Source organism: Natrix helvetica (genome assembly GCF_964273705.1).
Source record: "Natrix helvetica genome assembly, chromosome: 2".
Taxonomy (NCBI): Eukaryota; Metazoa; Chordata; class Lepidosauria; order Squamata; family Natricidae; genus Natrix; species Natrix helvetica.
In genome coordinates, this window is record NC_138552.1 from 285839361 (window position 1) to 285859796 (window position 20436).

A 20436-nucleotide genomic window follows, 5' to 3' on the forward strand; every position below is an offset into this window, starting at 1 on the left:
GGCCCTGGTGGGTGGTATTACCCAATCAATATGGAAGTTTGTATTGACAAAGAAAATACTTTGCCTTCTGGTATTCCAGGAGAACCAGGAAAGCTATGAACAGGTTGGCACGTGTTTTAAACAGACTTGGCTGTGTGGTGTCCTAACCCAACCACAGGTGAGTCATGTGTTTATGGTCATCATCTACTGATTGAGCAACCAAAGAAAACTCTGTAGCTCAGGGGTGTCCAAACTTGGCAACTTTAAGACTTGTGGACTTCAACTCCCAGAATTCCCCAGCCAGCATGGCTGGCTGGGGAATTCTGGGAGTTGAAGTCCACAAGTCTTAAAGTTGCCAAGTTTGGACACCCCTGCTGTAGCTTCATCTGATGAACAGCTTTGCTGCTTCTGCGTCAGACTTTATCTGACTCCCTTTATCATAGCCACCTGGTATAATGCCGAATAGAAGTAATTCTGGTTTTGAATTCTATACGTTGTCTTAACCATTTTTTTCTAACCACATTTGTATCCAAAATGTCCTTTCTTTTCTACACTACATGTGGTAGTATGTGCCTGGGTTACTTTGGGAGAGAAATTGGAAATTGACATTGGCCACATCATATAAAGAGAATCTTCATAAAATGTTCTATATGTGGCACCCTCCCCTGCCCCCGGGCAAGATTGGTTAAAATGTTTAGCAATATGTCCCCAAACTGTTGGAAATGTAAACAAATTCCAGGTACATGGACTGGTCTTCCTAATTACCTGCCTCTTGATCCTGTTAACTTAAGACAGGGTTGTCCAAACTTGGGAACTTTAAGACTTGTGGACTTCAACTCCCAGAATTCCCCAGCCAGCCATGGGAGTTGAAGTCCACAAGTCTTAAAGTTCCCAAGTTTGGACACCCCTGACTTAAGAGATGCTAAGAATTCAATCTTGAGATTTTTCTGTATGAAATGCCGTTTTTCCAGGCCAATGGTTCGTCTGCAATGTTCATCTCATTTCCTAAAAGGCACGTCTAAAGATGCCTAGTTTTGTCTTCATATAAATGTATCTGCAAGCTCTTACCCTGTTTGAATTTCCCACATTTTGATGGTTTTATCCCTCGAAGCAGATACTATATAATCCCCATTGGGCATGATGGCTACTGAAGAAACATTATGATCATGTCCTAGAGGGGGAGGGGGAAAAAAGAAAGCAAACATTACGTTCCTTTTGTCACAATGTATATGAATACCATTATTAAATTCACCCCTTCACACAATTCTGTATGGCACCCAAGTGCCCAACTGGGTGCCCTCCAGATGTGCCAGTTTATAACTGCCACCAATCTCAGTCATCATGCTGCCATATGGTAATCCTCAAGGGGCAAACAAGATGGGATGCTGGGGAAAAAACAACACACAGTATGCTTTGGCAATTGCCTGGCTGTTCTATAGAATGGTTTGTTGTACAGCGTCTGAGGAATAATTGTGGTGTACTAATTAAACCTCAAGAATACACATTTTCACCCAAGGTCCTTGAGCAAGGAGCCCAGCCCCTAAGGCTGTAGCCTTGCAGATGTTGAAAGAATGTGGAAATAGCAAGGGAGCTGCCTTGTGCCAGAACCCCCAAGTATTTTAAATGAAAGAAAGATTGCTACAGAAATTAAAAAAGGACAAGTGGCACCCTTGACTTCAGGCAACCTATAAACAGATTCGTTTTTTTCAGTCCTCAAGACCATCTATTCTTTGACTCTGTAATCAAAGCTGCGCCATCTGAATGGACACCGGGGTATGGATGGTTATATTTTGAACAGCAGAAATTGATTGTCACATTGAAAAAAGGTCACTGCAGGCCTGGAAGGGGGTAGCTGAATAATCATGGGCTAGCAACCCCAAAAGAGGACACAGCACTGCTAAAGTGGAAAGGAGGATTACTGAAATATAAAATGATGCATGATGCTAAAAGTTCTTGGCATTTTCTAAGCTTGGAGGGTTCCCTGCAGGTATTTAATTATCAGGCTAGGTAATCTCATCAGTGCATAGAAGAGAGGAATCTTAGCTGTTGCTCATGCTGGCTAAGGCTGGCAGGAATTGGGTTAAAATCACAACACTTGGAGGGTAACAGTCTCTTCTCTCCACTCACTTTATCCCCAGGGAGAAAGTTTGTGGATATTAGCTACCATTTTTAGCTGCTCTTTTTGAAAAGCAGCTAACCTTTTCTGCCCCTGGGCTAGAAGCACTGCTGCTCAACTTCCTCCAGAAGCCATAAAAGCTTGTTTTCAGAAACATGTTCTGGCTATTGGGGCTCTTTAAAGACACAGTCAGGAAGCAAAAATGATATTTCTGAATGCCTCTCAGCCACAGTTCTGAAATGGAGAACAGGCAAGTTTTTGATTCAAAGAACTGAAGAGAGAAACAATTTCTTTGCTTTTGAATACATCACGATAGCAAAAATGAACCAAAATGGATGCTTCCCATGGTGACTGAGCTGCAATGGCATCAGATAGTAAACAAACAGTAAGCATTACAGCCTTTTGCTCCCACTCAACGTATTACACTGCACGAAACCTGTAACATTTTAATACTAGTAGAGTACGGCGAAGTTAAACTGTAAGCAGCCAGTAGTAAGAAAACAAAATACACTGGGCAACATAGCAGATTAGTGACAAGAGTGGCTAACATATGCATGAACTGGATCGCAGCACTTCCAGGGCTGTGAGTCATGTCTCCCCATGTTTTGCTCCACCCTAGAAAATAATCTGCTAACGCACGAGAGAGGAGCTTAGGATAAAACTATGGTGTTCATGTGGAGAAGATACTACTGTGTGGAAAAGGTTTTACCACAGTGATGTGAGTACTCCTGCCTGCTGCACAAAACACTCCAATACATGGGCAATCAAGCTATACCTGAGGACTAAGCCTTGGGACGAATATCTTGAATGTGATGTCCTCTTGTTCACAACGTCATCAGAAGAGAGAAGAGGTATATACCTAGTTTTTAATTTCATCTGACTATTGCTAATGATTTTTTAAAAAACAATTCCTTACCATGCATGGTTCTGATGCACTCAAAGCCTTGGAAGTCCCATAGCTTAATGGTCATATCTGCAGAACAAGAGGCCAGTAGCTTGCCACTATGGTCGAAGGAAATATCCTGCACAGAATCTGTGTGGCCTTTCAGGGTGCGTTCAAAATCACCTGTCTCATAATCCCATACCTAGGAATTAGATACAGAAATTGGTAAATATGCATTGCCAGCAAACTATTTGGTTCCCCTACATTTGCTTCAAAAGTACAGGTAGCCCTCGTCTTACAACCATTCGTTTAGTGACCAAAGTTAAAATGACGCTGAAAATGGGCGTTGGTTCTTACCTGATGCGCTCATTCTCTGTTGAAGTGGAGACAGCAGCCAGAATAGGGACCATTTATGACCATTTTTCACATTAACAACTGTTGCAGCACCCCCATGCTCAGATGATCAAAATCCAGATGCTCAGCAGCTGGTTCATATTTTTGATGGTTGCAGTGTCCTGGGGTCATGTGATTATTTTTGTGACCTTCTGACACGCAATCAACAGGGAAGCCAAATTCACTTGCGTTTCTAACTTTAACACCTGCAGTGATTCGCTTAACCACAGTGGCAACGGAGGTCATAAAATGGAGCAAAACTCACTTAACAACTGTCTCGCTTAGCAACCTTTTAAAACATTTTAATACCTATTTATTTGTTCATCAACGCTTATGCCATCTCAATCATGAAAAGATTCTAAATACAGTATCATCAAGTAAATAAGTAAAAGTAACAAAAGGACAAAATTAACATTAAAACGAAAGGTGCACCTCAAGGAAGGCAACTAAACAAACATTCTGGCAACTAACCAGCAACAGGGAACCAATTGTATACTAAGCCTGTCAAAAAAAAAACATTATTTATGGCTTTATAAATATCCAACAGGGTTATAGTTATTTAGATAGCTGCATTTTGAACCACTTGTAGCTTGGTCAAGGGTACAACATGTTGCAACAGTCCACACAGGTGGGTACTAAGGCATGAGTGACTGCAAGATGGCTTCCTAGTTCAAGCAGGCAGTAATATAAATGTGAGAAATAAATAAAAGGGATGTGATTGGTACAGAAGATGAATACAAACAAAGGCCCTCCTGGTCATGGCTGCCCTCTCCTCATAGAGCTGGAGACAAAAGTCCAGGAGAACCACCAAAACTGCATGCCAGTTCTTTCCCAGACAATGTCAATCCCTTCTAGAACTGAAGATAGCAAAATCAAGTTGGCAGGTCCCTGAAACCCAGGCTATTCAGTCTTCCTAGAGTTCAGTCCAAGCTTCTCACCCACAGCCATAACCAGCCACTAGGACAGGGTTTATACAGCATTGCTTATTTGGTTAAGGATGAAGATATAGAACTTGGTATGATTGGCATACTGATGGAACCAAATCCCACGCCAGCAGATAACTTCACCCAATGGTTTCAGGCAGATGTTGAATAAAGCTGGAGAGAGTGTTGAATTCTGTGGAACCTCACAAAACTAACACCTGGGATCTTTTCCAAGGAGCAAAGCCCTGGATTTCCCCCCCCCCCTCCAAACAACACCAATTAGAAACACGCCCAAAGGAAGGAGAAACACAACAAAATAGAGCCCGAAATATCCAGAGACCATTCAGGAGGACACCATAACCCAGGGGTGTCAAACTGGAGGCCCGCAGGCCACATGTGTCCCATGCAGCTCCACGAAGGCAAAAAACATTGGGACACATCATGTAACACCAACGTGACACACCGCCCCGAGTCCCTTTCGGGAGAGGGGGCGGTATATAAACGCTAATAAATAATAAATAATAAAGTTTGACACCCCCGTGCCATAACCAATGGTATCAAATGCTACGGAAAGATCAAGCAGGACCACTCTTGGATACACACATATCTCAAAGGTCATCTACAAGCAGTCAGTACTGTATGCAGACCTTAGATCTGTGATGGTGAACCTGTGGCACGCAGACCCATATTGGCGGGCACGCGAGTTCAGTCCACCAGAAGTCGGGAAAGAGGCTGTGGGCTGGGAGGGCATGCACACGTGCAGGGGGAGGGTGCATAGAATTATGGGTGTGGGCACACGTGTGCACAACACCCACTCACCCACGTTCACCCCGCTTTTGGCACACGATGGCAAAAAGGTTAGCCATCACTGCCTTAGACAATTCACTTCTTCCAGAGTCCTTTGAAGTTATTGCACAAAATGCATACCACACTCTCCATAATCTTCCCCCAAAAGGAAAGACCGGAAACAGATAAAAAGAAATCCCACAATGCTAGGTCAAGTGATGGTTTCCTGAGGAGAGAGAAGATCACTGTTTCCTAGTAAGCCAAGCAGCCAACAAAAGGAGAGTTACCCATCACCTGAAGACAAGAGATGATCACTTCTCACAGGGTTTTAAATTTATTGGGCGGGACAAGGATCTAATATGCAGGTGGCAATGCTGACATTCTCCAAAACTTCAACCAGTTCCTCAAAATTTAATAGTAGGGAGAAGATTCTTTTTGGTAGAAAAAAAGAGGGACACTAAGATATGTTTTAAAAAGTTAACAACTTCTCAAATTGGATTTAGATATACTCCCCGGGAATTAAAAACAATTCATTGTTTGCAAGCAACAATGCATACATGACAGAATGAACATTTAGTTTAGTGCTGCTATTCCACTTTGGCATGTCAATTCACACACGTGCATTTTGCAGGAACATGCGAGATTCCTGTCACCTCCAAAAGCAGAGAACACTGTCAGCTAAAAATATAAATGGTTGAATATCTATAGTGCACGTAAGAAGCAAAAAAAGAAAAGAAAACAAGAACAAGAAGCAGTTTCCTCTCATGATGCTTTTACCCAGAGTTTCTCTTGTGCTTTTATGTTCTAGTCTCAGGAGCTATACTAGTCAGAACTCTTGAAGCCACAAAGACATAACAAAAGCTGTTTTTTAAAGCACACTTAACAATTCAATGGTTTGGAGGGATGCAATATGTAATTTCTTCAAAAAAAAATCATACAGCTTTACTCTGGAAGCACACAAAGCGCCTCAATCTTTTATTTATTTGTACGCCATTCATTCCAGAAGACCGATTGGGCTTATTAGCAGGGTGTGGCTTATTTTCAGGGAAACCTCGCGAGTTGAACTAATGAGATTTTTTTACAACGGGATTCAATCAGCGAAAGGGCGAGGAACACGACGGAGCTGGGAAGGTAGGAGGCGTGCCTCGCTTCTCCCCCCCCACCCCACCTGCCGCCCCTCGTTAAAGGGACGGCGGGGAAAGGAACCAGGCAGGCTGCCTTTACCATTGGGGCAAAGTGGGCGGTGTTGGGCCGCAGGGCGTGCCTCTTACCTTTCTAGCTTTGTTGCATTCCTCGACATTATATTCAGGGGAGCCCCTGATTAAAAAAAAACCCTTCTCGCGATTTCAAGATGTTTGATTGAACTCGTGAGAAGTTTTTTTTCAACAGCCGCTTCCCTGAGCACAATGGCGAGGAACGCGAGGAAGGGAACCAGGCAGGCTGCCTTTGCCGTTGGGGTGGGCGGTGTTTTTTTGCACGAGAAGGAACAGGCAGGAGGGGGTGATCACATTGCTGGCCTGCCGCTGTTTTTGTGGCGAGCCCTCTTTTTGCCCCGGAAGCTGTACCGGCAGGTGGTACAGTGTTAATGGCGGGGACTGGGGGCGGGCTTATTTTCAGGGGAGGGCGTATTATGGCGCATGCTCTGAAAAGCCCGATTGGGCTTATTAGCAGGGCGTGGCTTATTTTCAGGGAAACACAGTAACAATCTGAAACATCTCACCTTCCCTCTCCCCGATAAAAAAAAATCCACCCATAAAATAAACAAATATGTTGTAATTACACACACAAAAAAAGAAAAATGCACAAAATAATACATCTGTCAAATTCAAATATACAATCACAGCATGCCTTCTTCCTGAGCTTGATGTGGGGGTGGGGGAGGGGGGAATATCAAGACTTAAATCTTCTCCAGAAACCTAGAAGAGAAGCAGCAGGGTGGAGCTCAATGGGGGAAGGATTTTCAGAGAATTCCTCAACAATTTGTTTAATGAACATTCCAAGTTATAACGGCACTAAAAAAAAGTGACTTATGACCATTTTCTACACTTACAACTGTTGCAGCATCCCCATGGCATATGATCAGAATTCGGATGCTTGGCAACTAGCTCATATTTATGACGCTTGCAATGTCCATGCAGAGGTCATGTGTTCACCTCTGACAACCTTCTGACAAACAAAGTCAATGGGGAAGCCAGATTTACTTTACAACCGTGTTGCTAACTTCACAACTGCAAAGAAGATCCTAAAATGGGGCAAAATTCAAGTAATAACTGTCTTGCTCAGCAACGTAAATTTTGGGCTCAATTGCGGTCGTAAGTCAGGGACTACCTGTATAATGGTAATTATAATTAGGTTAAAAACAATGGAGGTTACTGATTTAAAAAAAGTCCTCATCCTATGTGTCTCTATTGTAGTCTTAAGTGATGGAGCACAGTTGCTTGCTAGCCATCTTGATGACAATTGGGCTTTGTTTTGTTTTGTTTTTAGAACAAATCTGCTTAGAAAAAAGTGATTGGGTTCTAAGTGATTTGTTCTAAAAGCAAAGCAAAACAAAACAAAGTTATAATTCTCATCAAGATGCCCAACCTTCATCTGGCCTCCATCACTTAAGACTACAATAGAAACACATATGATGAGAGGTTTTTTTAATCCAATAATCACCATTGTTTCTACCTAATTTAAATTAGCATAGTAAAATGGGGGTAAAGTTAATCTTCCCCATGGCCTTCTATTCTAGAAAGAAGAAATAATAAATAGTAGTAGAAATGTAAACAATTGGGAGAAAGAATGCATTTTTTAAAAAAATCCTCCTTTGTGTTTTATTGCTTTTCTCCCATCATTATCAGATTCCTTTACAACTCTAGATTAAAAACCAGGTATATGATATTCAAGATTAGCTCCCATCCCCTGCCTGTTACAACCAAACATGATGTGTTTTTGTTATTTTAGTCAATTGGGACAATGAAAAAAAAAGAAATTAATCTTAAGGCCCATTTTTTGATGACTTGCATTTTCTCCAGAGAGAAAAAAAAGTCACAAAATACAAACACCTGCAAATAGAAATAGAATTACTTTGGGAAAAGTGAGCAAATACAGTACCAATAGTAACTGGGCCTTGGGTACAATCCCAAAACATCTGGAGCATCACTTGAACTCCGTCGGCATTGATAAAAATCAGCAACAGTCAATTGCAAAAGGAAGCTTTCTGTGGAACAGCTTACATCCTGCAATACCACCTTTAGAACCATCAAACTATTTCAATATCCCAGGTCTTTGGCAAGGGCTCGAAAGGTGAATAAAAATGCTAAATCAAGCCTAAATAGGTGGTTGTGTGACCAACAATAAAAAAGATATCAAAGGACCTGTAGTCATTATTCAACCATACTGGCTTTGCACAAGATATTTGCTTAACACAGTAACAATAGAGTGTAGAGGTTATGAAGGTCCTACCTTTATTGTAGCATCCTCTGAAGCAGAGACCATAACACTGAAAACTGGATGGAAAATTACTCTCGTGACTGGACTTCTGTGCCCACTTAATGCGTACTTTTCTGGAGGACGGGGAATCCATTCTTTAGGGTCTCGCTTCTGACCAAGAGGCCCACCTGATGTAAATTCTTCTTTAGCTTCATTTAATTTGGATTCTAATTCCATAACCTAAGTGTCCAGAGAATCAAAAGAGAGGGAACTAGGAAAGGGTACACTTATTTTTTTTTAAAAACCCTCAAACCCTATCCTTTTTAGGTTTAGGAATGAGAAAATTGGGTTGTAAGCTGGAAATTAACGAATGTCAGGCTTTATTTTTTTTCTGATGTTCTTTTTTCTTTAAGGAGATGCTGCTTAAAAATCTCAGCACATTTTTTTCATAGTAATATACCAATTTAAGTTTCTACTTACTTTCTTTTGTAATCTTATAACTGATGTCCATTTTTTTTCCAAGAGCCCAGCATATTTCTTATCTAATTCTTCATTCTGGGGAAAAAAAGAAGGATATCAAAGTCATTAAACAAATCAAAGCTTTTTTAGGAGCATTTCCCCCATGCTTGGTTTTTCTTCTTCAACAAGAGGAGGAAGAACAACTTCTGGTTTCATAAAAATTTGGAACTTAATGAAGAATCACTATAAACCTACTACTGCTGGAAACGCTAAATAAAAGCGGTAAGTTAAATGTCAGTCAGTACCAAGTTTGCTTGGGTTTTTGTGTATTGTTTGTAACACTATCACCCATCAGGAGTTATGGGAATTCAGAAGTATATAACTTGAAGAGTCATTGTTAAAGTTAATACTATCATCATATGAACCTATATTGTGCTGATCTGTCATACAAATATAAGATCTACCTAACTCAGCCATTTTTCCTGCAGCAGGCAATCAGAAGCCTCTCTGAAAAACTCTAAATTCTAAACTCTAGATTCTTTTCCCAGATACCATTTCTCAGGGGCAGACTGCCTGAAACATTATCTAGATGAAAATCAACACATTTCATACAAGCAAGTCTTAATCTGATCCACACTGTAGAAAAATAAAACTGTCAACCAGTGTGCCTTAAGAATGCAGTTACTAAGAAGCTTCCATAGATAAACTTGACAAAAAGCAGGTTAGTTAAGACTATAGGCAGATTATATAAAATATGCCTAATCCATAGATACGAATGCTTACTTCAGTTGGGGTAAGCAAGCAGGAGGTGTTACAGTAGTTTAAAAACACTAACAAATTGTCTATTACCAAAAAACTTTCTTGAATCTCAATCCATATTATCAGATGCATGGAGTATTTTCCTGAGAATTAGATGTGTAAGAGCGTTAGGGAGGGAGAGAAGGAAGAAAGCAATAAAAAGCAAGGTCAAATGAAAAATGAAATGTAGAAAGTACAGTCAGCAAAAATTACCCACAGATAACGGTCATTAACAGTTACTGGGTGTGAAGCACACAGTCTTGAATCAATGAGCTGATTAAAATATGCACTGCAGTAAGAAAACATGGTCTCTGTTTATTACTGGGGAACAGTATTGAAATCTCTCAATGTTTCTAACTCGGCTGTTTTGAGATGGAAATACTTTTTTTTATTTCTTTAAGAATAGTAGCTATTGCTTGATTTTTAAAATAATATTTTAAATTCACTCATTCATTCTTTGCCGAATTCACCCTCTTTTGGCTTCTATTTTATTCTCTCACGAGGAGAGAATGCCTCCCTCGTGACTCAAATAACATAAATATTTACCATATTCAGATTCTCCTTTTTTACCTTTTGGGAAAAATATTTAATGAGATTGATGGATAAGGCGGCACTCCTCTCATCAAGCACAGTTTTCAATTATAGGAGCAACGAGGGTACAATAGGACTTTATCTGAACGAGATGTAGGGAAATGAAATTGGAGCCACAAGTGAGTATTTTGGTAAGGAAAATAAAATTTGATGTTTTCACAGCCTGAGATTAACATGTATTTAAATTGCATGTAGTCTGAGAGTTGTCTAAAGATCTAGGATATTTCCAGTTCATACTGGAAGGTGAATGGAATGTCTTAATATTAAAAAAAAGGTTAATTTATAGGGATGGCATTCTACATTGCTTAGGCTTTTTTAAAACCTAAAGTATTTTATTATAGAAAACCAATCCATGAGATACCTTTATAGAACAATAAGTATCTTCTAAAAAGTATATATAAGTATACAATATTAAACACAAAACATTGAGATAAACTTGATTTAGAAAACGGATTTCACGGAATATGAATTTGAAAGTATATAGGATGAACTTTAAAAGAATAAAAAGATTAAATAAAAAGAAAATCTGAAGTTACTGTATTTCCTCAAAAATAAGACAGGATCTTATTTTCTTTTCACCCCTGAAATAAGGGCTTGGCCTTATTTTTGGGGGGAGGGGGGCTTATTATTTTGGGGATGCAGGAGGCAGCGAGTGTGGTCACCTCATGGATGCTGCATTGTGTTCCTCCGACAACACAACATAGCCGCTTGTCAGTTGTTCGCCTGAGGCTGTGCTCACATCCTTCCGTCCCTGTGCCAGGCTCTTCGGGAGCCTGCTCGCAAGAGAGCAGCCGCCTGTCACTTCTTGCCACATGGTGCCCACCCAGTGGACAACCCCACTCTCTAGACGGGCAAAGCACCACTCACTGACCGAGCGGTATCTCAAAGGCACCAAACCGCGTGAGCGCCTGTCTCTCCCCCTGCCTCCCCGCTCGCGCGCCTCCCAGTCCTCAGCTTGTCAATGTGGGCGAAGCCAGTGAGCAACAGGTCGAGCTCACAGCCGATGCCACAGGTGCCCACCATCAGTACTTGCATGAAAGCCACAGCCTGGGCCAGCTCTTCCTGCAGGGACAGGGCCGCCACCGCCACCCCAACATTAAGGATGGCTTCCTCTGCGGCTTCCAAACCTCGGCTGGAAGCGAAGAGGCCAGTTGGGCCAGCTGCCTACTGCCGAGTCTTCCAGGAGTCGGAGCAGAGAGTCTTCCGGCAGTGGCCACTCTGGGAGTGCGCTTCCCACTCTTATGTTTCTGCCCCGGCTGCCGGAAGACTTGGCAGCAGGCAGCTGGCCCAACTGGCTTCTTCTCCGCTTCCAGCAGCTTCCAGCCGAGGTGTGGAAGCCGCAGAGGAAGCCATCCTCAGTGCTGGGATGATGGAGGTGACAGCCCTAGCCGTGCAGGGAGAGCTGGTCCAGGCCATGGCTTCCGCACGGGGTGCTGGGGGTGGGCACCAATGGCATCGGCTGTGAGCTCAAGGACCTGGTGATCACCTGCTTCACCCACATTGACGAGATGAGGTCTGGGAGGCGCGCAAGCGGGTGGGACAGGTGCTTGTGCGCCTTGGTGCCTTTGGGATACCGCTCGGTCGGTGAGTGGCGCCCTGCCCAGCCAGAAGGTGGGGGGTTGTCCACTGGGCTTATTTTCGGGGCAGGGCGTATATTTAGACTCATCCCAAAAATCAGGCATGGCCTTATTTTTGGGACATGGCATATTTTCAGGGAAACACGGTATTTATCATTTATTTATTTATAAAGCTATCTTTTCTGCCATGACTGATACTGCAATTTCTTCAGTTTATAATCTTCCAAAAATGCCCAAGAGGAAGAGATGAAATGGGAAGCCGAGAACTGACTATAAGACCTTCACATTCCACAAGTAAAAATAATATTAATGGAAAGATAGCCTGGTCCTATTGACAGAAATTGTTCAGAGAAGAACCTGAAACTGTTTATCTTTATTAATAAAGTCAGAAAATAGAAAACGTATAAATAATTAAGAAATTTATATCTGCACACACCCATTTTCTTTGCATTTTTACAAGTTGTTTTGAAAAAAGAAAAAAACAGGTTTGATATTCCAGCAAATCTAACAATGGTGTTCAAGAATATTCTTTATGAGAATCTTATGTTTATGTCATTCTAAAATTAATGAATAGTCTATTGTAGATGCCACTAATGTGCAACTATTAAACTAATCCAACTGTCCAATTTGAGGAATGATCCAAACCATTGAGGAAACTATTTTACATTCAAATCTTTAAACAAAAAAACAGAAAAATCATCTTTTAACTTTCATTGTTAAGGATAAAACATTTTATTTGTTTTTATTTATTATTACAGTTACATGCTGCTTATTTAACTGATTACAGCAACTTTGATTTCCAAACATGTTGTTAATATGGACAGAACTATCCATATTGAATGAAGTCCTGTGAAGATGTGGGCTGGATTATAAATTTCTTTCTAATGTAAAGTGGTGGAAAAGCAGACAAAGATGTGTTAAATAATCACACATTAAGTACAGAAATTAATAGACAGCTTAGTTGGTATTGTTTTGCATTTTTAAACAAAAACTTTGAAGGACAACTGGTGAACACTTTCAATAACTATTTATAATCTTTCCATTAAAAAAAAACCAAAAATGAAGATACAGAGAACTGACAAACGAGATATGCTGAAAACGGCAATAAAAGGGAATTTTAAAGAATACTGGGAATTGTATTGAAATGCCCCAGATAAATCTTAATGCCCCAGGTATGCCTTAATCAAGTTCCAATATTATGGGATTTTGCAGTAGAGTTGATTGGGGGGGAAAGTGTTGAACTAGACAAAGGTAGCCACTTATATTACACTGAAAGTAGCTAAACATTTTTCCTTATTTTTGTCTAGTATCTGAAACAACGGGATATGAGAATGTTTGAATATGGTAATGCAAACATCCTTGATCATTCCTGTTTTAGGCACTGCCTAAAACACCTATTTGATCATGTTTCTTTCCCATTCTATAACTCTTGTCTAGTTGGTTTAATGGTTTATTTTTTAACCTACAGCAGTTTTCATATTATTCTTGCAATTCACTTCATTATTTAATTAAATGAAAACTGCTATACAGATATTTTAAATGCACATATCTATCATTATACACGTGTTTTGAATGCTTGTACCTATTCTGCCTCAAGGTGAGGAATATTATTTCAACAAAGACTGCCCAGAATCTACCAACAGGTAGCTATAACTTTCAAAATCTGGTAAAATTCATCATTAATGCTAAGAGTAACACTAAGACTATAGGACATAATGCTATATGCCCGGGGAGTGGGGGGGGAGGAGAGACGGGACGGGACACGACTGCTCTTTAGAAGGCCAGATCTGAAGATGAAACTCAAATACTTTGGTCATCTAATAAGAAGGAAGGACTCATTGGAGAAGAGCCTAATGCTGGGATAGATGGGAGGGCAAAAGAAGAAGGGGACGACAGAGAATGAGATGGCTGGATGGAGTCACCAAAGCAGTCGGTGTGAGACTAATGGACTCTAGACGATGGTAGAGGACAGGAAGGCCTGGAAGAACGTTATTTATGGGGTTGCAATGGGTCGAACACAACTGCACAACTAACAACAACAACAGGGGCGGCGGGGGACTGCTGACACTATTTGACACTGATAACAGACTGTGGGAGGAATTGCCCCAGCTGGAATATGAGAAATATACTCACCACATCAAGTTCTGCCTCCTTTTTAAAAACAGAGTATGCCTCTTCATAGCCGTTAGAACGAAGATAATCTGCTATCGCTCGATTTCTAAACAGAGAGATTTGGTTCACAGATTAATATCACAGGAATTTTGAATAGTCCCCAATCTATGTTATCTCCGATACCTGCTCTACCAAAATCAACATGGAGACAAAACTGTCCCCTTTTGTTTTGAAAGGGAAATTATGAGTCATTGCGATCCGTGTATATATCTGTCATAGTTCTGTGCAACATAAAACTTACCTTACAGTATATTTATTAGTAGTAACACTAGTTATTTTGCTAGAGAAGAAAGGAAATCATTCTTTGCCTGGACTTGTTAGAGGTTTCTGACATAACTGTTTCTTCTGTCATGCTAGACTGCTTTACAGAGTTAGGAGTGTTGGATACATGTCTAAATTCTATGCCCATGATGGAGAACCTATGGCGCGCATGCCACAAGTAGAATGCAGCGCCCTCTCTGTATGCACGCAAGCTGTCACACCAGTTCAGCTACGCTGCAAATGCACGTGCACCTCCTGCTGGCCTTTGGGTCTCTGCTGCGCATGCAGGCAGCAGTGTGGGGGCTGTGTGTGCATGTGCAGGGTGTGTGTGTGTGTGCACATGGGGGCACGTGCGCATGCCTGGGTGTGCACCCACATTGCATTTTGGGGGTTTGGGCATGCCTGCGCTTTGGGCACTTGGTCTGCAAAAGATTAGTCATCACTGTTCTATGCAGTGGAGGGAAGAATTGTGGACTTCCAACTACCGTATTTTTTGGATTAGAAAACGCATCTGACTATAAGACACACCTAAATTTAGAAGAGGGGGGGGAAAGTGTTCTCGTGTGTCGCACTTTCAGCCCGTTTTTGAGGCTTTTGGGGGGCCTTTTTAAAACAGGCCAAAAGCCTCAAAAACAGGCTTTAAAAAGCCTCGAAAACAGGCCAAAAGATCTGAAAACAGACGTGCAGAGGCAAAAAAAAAAAGGGTGGTAGGTGCGCGCAGCTTTGGCAGTATTCGGTCTATAAGACATACAGACATTTTCACCCCTTTTGTGCGTCTTACAGTCTGAAAAATACTGTAATTTTAACATCCACCCAAAATGACCTTGTAGGGGAGATGGGTGGCATTAAAAAAGTAATAAGCAGAATCAAAAATAAATCTACATGTAAGTAATTGTAAGGGGGTGGCAGAGCACCTGGAGTTAACACTGCATGTATCAAGAACATTCAGTTACACATCTTTTCTTTCTTAAAGAAGAAAGTGGAAAATGGAAATCCTGAATTAATTCCTGGAATTAAAAATGGGCTGGGTGAAAGCCATTAATGTAAAACTTAAATCAGGTTTTGAAAGAATGATGGTACAGATAGTCCTCATTTTACGACCACAACAGGGCCCAACATTTATTCTGCTATGCAAGGTGTTAGGTGAATTTTGCCCCCATTTTACCACCTTTCTTGCTACAGTGATTAAGTGAATCACTGCAATTGTTAAATGAGTAACATGGTTGTTAAGCGAATCTGGCTTTCCCATTGACTTTGTCAGAAGGTTGGAAAAGGTGATCACATGATCCTGGGACACCCCATAAATATGAACCAGTTGCCAAGTGTCTGAATGTAAATCATGTGACCATGGGGAAGCTGCAATGTTAAGTGTGGCAAACGGGCTGGAAGTCACCTTTTCAGTGCTGTTGTAACTTTGGTCACTAAACAAACTGTTGTTAAGTATCTGTAGAAGGCGAGATTTCTAATTGAAGTAGTTCATTAATGAGACACAGAGGTCAGGCTCTTCCTTGAGCTAGCAGATTCAGATCTAAGAATCTCTCCTGTATTCCCAAATAGCAGCTCTGGCGCTGCACTTTTTCCTTGACAACTGAGATTATTAGTCTCAGAGGCCTCCCTATCTAATCCTTCTCTTACATTAGTTTGCTGCAGTACACACAACTGATTGAAAGTCTGAGCTGGTGCAAAATATCAATGCTGCAATTCTGTCTTATTCCAGCTGCAAATATCAGGCAACATCAGATCTAAGAGATCTGTCTATATCCAGGCTCAGCGTAGTGCTGGTCCTGATCCTGAAGCCCTATCTAAGCTGTTTGCAAAGATAACTTTCCCATTCATATGTTACTAGAATTATCCATGCACTATCGACAGAGCCTGATATACAATTGGATCATTATGATTTTAAAAGCTGCTAATTTTGGGGCAATTGGGATTACTTTATTATTTTCCTGCCCAGAAAAACTCATACAGAAGTGTAATCCGATTTTGGTTAAACGTTTTTTTTTAAAAAAAAAATCAAGGTAATATAAATACAATTTTGGTCCCTTCTGGGTTCCCCACACTCTAAGGAAGCATAAAATAAATGCAACTATTATGCCAATCAATCATGTAAAAGGATGCAGATTGCTATTCCGTAGTCTAAACAAGAAGCTTTTTCTCTTCCGAAGGATTTGCTGGTAAAAGCTGGTGAAAGCAGGTTGAAGTAATAAGGACAAAAGACACCGAATTTTAAAAAGGTTTATGGTGGCAGGCAGGCTGTGACCAAAATGAAATGGCATTACTTGGTTTATTGAACCAGGACATCAACCTGATCAGCAATTAATTGACCATCAACTAACCCTTTGATTACTACTGAGAGACCATCAACAGCAATAGCACTTAAGACTTCTATACTGCTTCCTAGGGTTTTACAACCCTCTCTAAGTGGTTCACAAAGTCAGCCTATTGTCCCCAACAATCTGAGTCCTCATTTTATCGACCTTGGAAGGATGGAAGGCTGAGTCTTCAAGCTAGCAGAATGGTTTTCTTCATTGTATACTGCAATATTTTTGCCAAGAAATAACATCCTTGTTCAACAAAACTGCCTTGGTAAATCCAGAACTTGTTTAAAAGCTCTTTTCACACACACACACACACACACACACACCCCTACTGAATATGTCATCTTGAAACAGGCAAATTAACTCTGCATAAATCCTGGTTTTATGTTCAATGTAAAATGGCAAAAACAGACAATTCAACTTTAAACTGCCTCGAACCCAAGGTCAGATATCACCAACCTCGGACAAATGGCTGTCCAATCTCTTCTAAAAAACTTCCAGTGTTGGAGCATTCACAACTTCTGGAGGCAAGCTGTTCCACTGATTAATTGTTCTAACTGTCAGGAAATTTCTTCTTGGTTCTAAGTTGCTTCTCTCCTTGATTAGTTTCCACCCATTGCTTCTTCTTCTACCCTCAAGTGCCTTGGAGAATAGTTTGACTTCCTCTTCTTTGTGGCAGCCCCTGAGATATTGGAATACTGCTATCATGTCTTCCCTAGTCCTTCTTTTCATTGAACTAGACATACCCAGTTCCTGCAATCATTTTAAATATGTTTTAGCCTCCAGTCCTCTAAACCTCTTTGTTGCTCTTCTCTGCACTCTTCCTAGTGTCTCAACATCTTTTTTATATTGTGGCGACCAAAACTGGATGCAGTATTCCAAGTGTGGCCTTACCAAGGCATTATAAAGGGGCATTAACCCTTTACGTGATCTTGATTCCATCCCTCTGTTAATGCAGCCTAGAACTGTGTTGGCTTTTTTGGGCAGCTGCTGCACAGGTCTTCAGAGATAACATTCCTAAACACCCTCCACTAAGATTAGCGGATGCTATGCCTCTGAAACTACCAGTGAATTCCATCTATAAGCGTTGGAAGTTCTGTAGGCAGCATGCCAATTATGGAAGTCAATGGAATGTCACCTGAGCATGTTCTGCCATATTTAATTAGATGGAAGACTGTTGGATGCCTTCTCAGTAGTACTGTCCCGTTTAGAAAGTCTTTCCACTAAATCATTCGACCTGGCAGCTCCTTTGAGGTGCTCTTGGTAGCAGACCAAGAAAGTTTCTCTCTTTTTTTAAGCCACTTCAGGGACAGAATTGTGACAATATGTAAACAGCATGTAATACCATGTTTAGTTATAATTCTTACCACCTCCTGATGTGTTGGCTAAGGATCAAGGTGACTAGGCATTGTAAGAATTGTAGTCCTCTATATCTGGACTATACTAGATAGGAGAAGCCAACACATACCTACAGGTAGTCCTCAACTTACAACAGTTGATTAAGTGACCATTCAAAGTTACAACATTACTGAAAAAAGTGATCTGTTTTTTTTACACTTATAACCCATGGTTATGTGAATTACATTTGAATGCTTGACAACTGACTCACATTTATGACGGTTCATAAAACAGAGCTATCCATTCTCAAACACTGTCATGCTAAAAAATACTTTTAGAACTTTTTGTCAGCTCCTGATCAAAAAGATACAATACAATAATAATACAATAGCAGAGTTGGAAGGGACCTTGGAGGTCTTCTAGTCCAACCCCCTGCCTAGGTGATTTAAGATACGGTTGGTGTAATGTGATGAATTAACGGTGACATTGAAATACCACTGAGGTGGCACTACAACACTACGCAATAGTCAGCATCACTTCTTGGAACCTTCCCCAGTCATTCGCCGTGTTGGCAGAGGCTGCTTGGTGGTGGAAGCCCAATGCACCCTGAAGACACCTAAAAGCAGTGATGGCGAAACCTTTCGACACCAAGTGCCATAAAGGCAGCGTGCGCACTCATCTGGGACATGACCCAGAAAAGGAGCTGCTCAGGGGGCAAGTGCCTGCTGGAAAAGGAACTTCTGGTCTCTGGCACGCGCGTGTGCACCAGCCGGCAAGTCTTCCAGTTACTGGCACACATGAGCACACGGAGATCATCTGGCTGGCGCACATGCTCACACCGGGAAAACAGTTCTTCCAGTTTCTGCCACATACACGAAGGCCATCCGATCATTGTGCACGCATGCACGCTAGAAACCCTGAAGAGGAACGAGTGACGGCGCATGTGCCAGGCGAGATGGCTCTGCGTGTGCCATAGGTTTGCCATCGTGGCCCTAAAGATATAAAATAGGGGAAGGCTGAGTTTCTGATCCTGTTCCCATGACATGATCAACCTCATCCATGTGCCAAGTTAATGTGAAGTGGATGAGGAAAAGAAAAAGGATCCTAATAAATTCATGCTACATGGTTTTAGACCAATGCTCCTGAAGTACAGAAGTGCTGTAGCCACAATGTTCTCCCTTCTTTATTTAAAAAGAAAAACCAGGCGCTCCACCTTTCTAGCCACAATCAAGGTCAATCGAGATGGCATACAATAAAAGAATCATAAAGTTGGAGGTGAAGACAGTATTGACAAATATTAACACAGCAGTAGGCATACGACACCATTCAGAAGAGGAGTTGAGAAAAGTGAAACACTGCATTACTAAAAGGCACACATACTCGGAAATGCTGCAGAAGCTAATTCTGTAATATTATTTCTAGCATAGAAGATGCCTCACTCAGTCAACATTATTTTCTTCTGTCAATAGATGACAGAAGACTTAGCTTACTTTAATGAGCAGGTGGTCTTTATTTTTATTTATTTATTCTTCACATTTCTAGACCGCCCCCTCTCCCAAAAAGGACTCGGGGCGGTGTACAGTCCATACAACAAATAACAAATACTAAATACAAATATAAATATAGATATAAATATACATATGGAGGAGGTTAAAAAATTTAAAAGAACTGTACAGAAGAATATAAATATGGTTCTAAAAGACCTGGACGGAACTTACCAATACATTCAACAACACTGCGTGGAGAGATTGTTCTGCATTGTTGGTTCAATCACAGCACCAAACGGGATAGTGTGTTCCCTCTGGATCCATAACTAAAGCTATGAGTCAGCCATAGCCACTTGAAGGCTCAGACAGCTGCTTCATCATATACCCAGAGACCTTGGGAGGACCTCAAGCAGCTACTTCAAAAGCCACTTCCAGAGTAACACTTAACTCGGTTATAAAATGAACTTATTTATAAGGCGTAGTAAAACATACACAATGGAATCACAGCGGGGGGGGGGGGAGTGTATATAAATTAATTAAATGAACACGCTATAGAAGCTATTCTCAAAAATATATGAAATTATCTTGATCTTCTGCTACGACTTTAGATAGATACTGTAAATATGTTGTGTTTCTTCCATTAATTTTGATGAGGAAGGAAGCCAGTCCTTGTACCTTTTCTCCAAATATTTATGTCTTCAAGTGATTCCTTTATTTTGCTCAAGTTTTTGCTCCATTTCTTTTCTGGAATTGAAGTATATCAGACTAACTCAGTTTAATTCTGGGTGAACATGTTCTGTATCCAGCCAACTAATAAAACATGGTTAAAAAAAGAGCTAACAACGAATGTGTGTGAACAATGCCCATAACTGGGTATTGTAGCAAATTAAAACTCCTTACAGTAATTTGCAAAATGTGTGATTATCTCACATTTACTA

At 41.0% G+C, this 20436-nt stretch overlaps 1 protein-coding gene across 1 annotated transcript in view; it reads right to left on the reverse strand.

The window, feature by feature from the left end:
• The window catches only part of PAFAH1B1 (platelet activating factor acetylhydrolase 1b regulatory subunit 1), a 66771-nt gene that overhangs the window by 14360 nt on the left and 31975 nt on the right, over positions 1-20436 (reverse strand). The window contains exons 3-7 of the mRNA XM_081941448.1: positions 14056-14140; positions 8978-9052; positions 8531-8737; positions 3012-3180; positions 1048-1150 (exon numbers count right to left, since the gene is read on the reverse strand). Of these exons, the coding sequence (XP_081797574.1) occupies positions 1048-1150; positions 3012-3180; positions 8531-8737; positions 8978-9052; positions 14056-14140 (639 nt within the window). The remainder of the gene's footprint in view (positions 1-1047; positions 1151-3011; positions 3181-8530; positions 8738-8977; positions 9053-14055; positions 14141-20436) is intronic.